Below are 4,424 nucleotides of genomic sequence, written 5' to 3' on the forward strand. Positions count from 1 at the left end.
AAATGTAGATAAAATTAAAAACTAATTGCACAGTTTGGTTGAACTTTGCGAGATAAATCTTTTGAGCCTAATTAATCAATGTTTGGACAATAATTCATAAATATAAACAAAATTACTATAATATTTGCCGTTACATCAACACGGTGCAAATGCAGATTCCGGCCGAAACTAAACGCGGCCTTGGAACGGTAGCTCTGCCCTTTTGGCAGACCAAGCAGCTGTGTCTTCTGCAAGCGCTACTGACCATCTGCGAGGCTGATGCGTACACTGCACGTATAGGTGGAGGCCGGGCCATACATCCAGTGTGGAGCGTTGGGCACGGCCTTAACGGCCAAAACAACCGGCAACACGATAGAAGATTCCTGAGGAGGGGCAGTTTCGGCATATTGGGAGCCAGCCGCCATCCTATAATTAGCGAGGAGGGTCCCAGATTCTTTCTCTTCACGCACACGCAGCAACACAAGGGACGCAACCCAATTTAATACGCGAGGAGAACTGCAGATTTCCCCATTTCCCTGCTTTCTCCTCTCGTTCTCCTCCCCACGAGACGAGAGCGCGCCCACCAAATCCCCCCCTCCTTGATCGCGCCGAGCTCGTTTTCGGCGTTGAATTCGTGTACTCTGCAGCTTTGATTTTCCCCCGTTTTCAGCTGTTTGCACCGCCGAATCAGTACACTTTGTTTTGCCCGATTTTAATTCGCCGACTCCACCTCACTGAGATCATCAAATCTTGACATCGGATTCCGTGCTGCCTCCGACGTAGAGACAATCCCGTCTGGTTCCGGCGCGGAATCCAGTTCTAACTCCGAACCGTCAGCAGATTCGGTTGTAGCTTTTAAGCGGCGGCTTTAAGTTCGACCGCGCCAGAGGCATCCCCGATTCCGGCGATGTCGTTGCCCGCGATTTCCCTGTACACCAGCCCGCCAGGCGCGGTCTACTCTTCGGAGTTCGACCCAACCTCCCGTGGCTCGTCACCGTCCACCACCGCTGCGCCCCCGCCGCCGGCTGCCGCGCACCGCTTGCCCTCCGGCGGCGGCGGCCTGTCGTGCCTCTTCTCCTCGCCGGCAGCTGCGGCCGCGCCGCCCCGCGCCCCGGCTCACGACGACCTCGGCTCGCTGTGGCACGACAGATCCGACGACCTGAGCGTCGCCGGCGGGTACTCCTACTCGCACTCCCACTCGTCTCCACCGCTCAAGCGGCGGGACCTGCACCACCACCACAGCCCCGTGTCGGTGTTCCAGGGGCCGTCCTCCTCTTCACCATCCCGGAGCCCGCCGGCTTCTTGGCTCGCCGCCCGCGACCGCGACCGCCTCTTTGCTGGCTTCGTGCGCAACGCGCTCGGCTCCTGCGTTGACTACGCGCCGCCCAGCAGCCCTCGCCCGGAGGTCGGCGCCGGCGAGCTCGCGTTCGAGCTCGACGAGAACCTCGCGGAGGCTAGCCCTGCCTGCGAGCCGTACGCCCGAGAGCTGCTCGCCAGTGCCCAGGATCGCCACCGCATCTTCCACGAGGAGCTGGTCGTGAAGGCCTTCTTGGAGGCCGAGAAGGCTCACCGTGGCCAGGTAAATCACAAATTCCATCCTCTAGCTGAATTGTCCGTTCCTGAATAGTCTGTGCATTAGTTACTGAATCTTGTCTCTGCTTTTGTTCTGTGATTAGACGCGGGCGAGTGGTGATCCATACTTGCAACATTGTGTGGAGACTTCTGTGCTACTTGCCAAGATTGGTGCGAATGCAACAGTTGTCTCGGCTGGGCTTCTGCATGACACCATTGATGATTCATTCATTGACTATGATCACATCTTCCATATGTTTGGTGCTGGGGTTGCTGATCTCGTGGAAGGGGTATGTGTTCCTTTTCCCTCGGATCTTGATAATTTGTTGCAATTGGAAAATATTGTTATTTCCTCTGTGTCTCGTCAAATTGTTGGCTTAATCAATTGCAATTATGATGATGTACTCCCTGTAACTTTAAGTCAATGATCATCTGCTGCTTTCATTTTATTTGTATTATCTTATAAGCACCTAAAGAAAAAATGTTCATTTGGATCAACCCAATGTGTGACTTTTGCGATATAGTATGAGTTGTTTAGCTGACAATGGTATCACATTGTTTAGTCTCTTTCTTAATAGTTCTCCACAACCACAACTTTCAATATATTTTAGCAATATGTTCTCGGCTGCCTGCATTCTTCTGTTTGACATGTCTATTTTGAAAATTCACTTTTATTTGGTGTTATCCATCATCATGGTTCTAAAGTTGTTCCATTCTCTTGTTAGCTCCATTGTCCTTATGGTTTTTGTCTGACCTGTTCAGGTTTCCAAGTTGAGCCACCTTAGCAAACTTGCTCGTGATAACAACACAGCAAGCAGAACAGTTGAAGCGGATCGCTTGCATACGATGCTTCTAGCAATGGCAGATGCACGCGCTGTTCTAATAAAGCTTGCAGATCGCCTGCATAACATGAAGACCTTAGAAGCTTTGCCTTTGGTCAAACAACAAAGATTCGCTAAGGAGACAATGGAGATTTTTGTGCCTTTAGCTAACCGACTAGGGATTGCTAGCTGGAAAGACCAGCTGGAGAATCTTTGTTTCAAGTATTTGAATCCGGAAGAGCACAAGGAGTTGTCATCCAAACTTACAGAATCCTTTAATGAGGAGCTAATTACATCTGCTGTGGATAAACTAGATAAAGGTCTGAGGGATGCTGGTGTCTCGTATCACAATCTTTCTGGGAGGCACAAGAGCCTATACAGTATTCATTCCAAGATGCTAAAGTATGTCATAACCGTCCTTTTTGCAATGATTGATAGTAAAACATTCTTTTTATGTATCTCTGCTAACTCAATTTGGTAAAATCATCAGGAAGAACTTGACAATGGAGGAGATCCATGATATACATGGCCTGCGTCTTGTGGTTGAGAACGAAGAAGATTGTTATAAAGCCCTTTGTGTTGTTCATAGATTGGGGCCTCGAGTTACTGGTCGATTCAAGGATTACATATCACATCCGAAATTAAATGGGTAAGCTAAGATGCAATTCAGTAGACCCATTCAATTCTCCTGCAAGGCCATGCACTTATTTGCTTGCTGTAGGTATCGATCGCTGCACACTGTTGTCATGAGTGAAGGCGTCCACCCATTCGAAGTTCAGATCCGCACAAAGGAGATGCATCTGCAGGCCGAGTATGGATTCGCGGCACACTGGAGGTACAAGGAGGGCACTTCTAGGCATTCATTCGTGCTCCAAATGGTGGAATGGGCAAGATGGGTCCTTACATGGCAATGCGAAGCGATGAACAAAGAACGGACTGCCTCCCTAGGCAATGCCGATACTGTGAGGCCACCATGCCCGTTTCCCTTGCATTCAGAGGAGTGCCCTTACTCATATACCCGCCAATGCAACCACGATGGACCACTATTTGTCATCCTCCTGGAGCATGACAAGGTTAGCCCAGTTCCGATTAATTACACGCATGGCTCATTGCATGTTTATGCTCGATTCAGTTATCTGATATAAAGTCTGTGGTGTCATTTCAGATGTCTGTCCAAGAATTCCCGGCAAACTCAACAGTAATGGATCTCATGGACCGTGTCGGCGCCAATAGCTCAAGATGGAGCCCCTACAGCATTCCCATGAAGGAAGACCTCCGGCCGAGGGTGAACCACGAGCCCATATGCGACCCGAACCGGAAGCTCAGCATGGGGGACGTGGTGGAGCTGACGCCGGCCCTGCCTCGCAAATCCCTCAGCGGGTACCGGGAAGAGATCCAGCGAATGTACGACCGTGGCGGATTTGCGCTCTCAACCCGGGGCGGCGGCGGCTCGAGACGCTGCTGACAGTAGTGGCGGATTTGCGCTCTCAACCCAGGGCGGCGGCGGCTCGAGACGCTGCTGACAGTAGTAGCAAGACGATGTTAACCTTTTTTCTACCATTGTACTGCCATTCAATTCGTTGTAAATATATAGTATATAGCAGGTAGATCTTGCAGCAGCCGGGTTCTGAAGTCTGCTGTTGGCCTGGGTGCGTGTTGCACCCTGTCCTGAACCCCAGAGGCTGGGCTGCAATGTGTAAAAGTAGAACGCTGTGTAAGCTGTTCAAGTTCGTTTCAGCTTCTCCCAAGATTTTTGGAGAGAGAGCTGTAGCTGCATCTGCAATTCTGCATCACCTACTGTCCATGTTGGATGAGTAAAGTAGAAATCTTGTGATGTGATGCTACGCCAAATGGGCGGCTTGTTTGAGCGAAGCCGTGACATCAGGCTTGCCGGTTGTGTCACCACGGCGTCCAGGCAGGCTGTGTGGACCAGAATCTAGCGGTGTCCGCTTCGGGTGAGTTTCTGAAAAATCTTCTAGTCGGGGATCCTCCGTATGATTGGGATCTCGCTTTTGGCAGTCCAGTGCCTGAATCTCCGGCCGTTGGAGCCAC

The 4,424-nt window shown here is 50.9% G+C and overlaps 1 protein-coding gene across 1 annotated transcript; it reads left to right on the forward strand.

The window, feature by feature from the left end:
- Positions 1-446: 446 nt before the first annotated feature.
- On the forward strand, positions 447-4,162 carry LOC136541990 (probable GTP diphosphokinase RSH3, chloroplastic). The gene is made up of 6 exons (XM_066534211.1): positions 447-1,558; positions 1,656-1,841; positions 2,314-2,774; positions 2,863-3,021; positions 3,094-3,445; positions 3,538-4,162. The coding sequence occupies exons 1-6, from the start codon at positions 887-889 to the stop codon at positions 3,835-3,837; spliced, it is 2,130 nt and encodes a 709-aa protein (XP_066390308.1). The 5' UTR covers positions 447-886; the 3' UTR covers positions 3,838-4,162.
- Positions 4,163-4,424: the final 262 nt, after the last annotated feature.

Source organism: Miscanthus floridulus, chromosome 3, assembly GCF_019320115.1.
Source record: "Miscanthus floridulus cultivar M001 chromosome 3, ASM1932011v1, whole genome shotgun sequence".
In the NCBI taxonomy this organism is placed as follows: Eukaryota; Viridiplantae; Streptophyta; class Magnoliopsida; order Poales; family Poaceae; genus Miscanthus; species Miscanthus floridulus.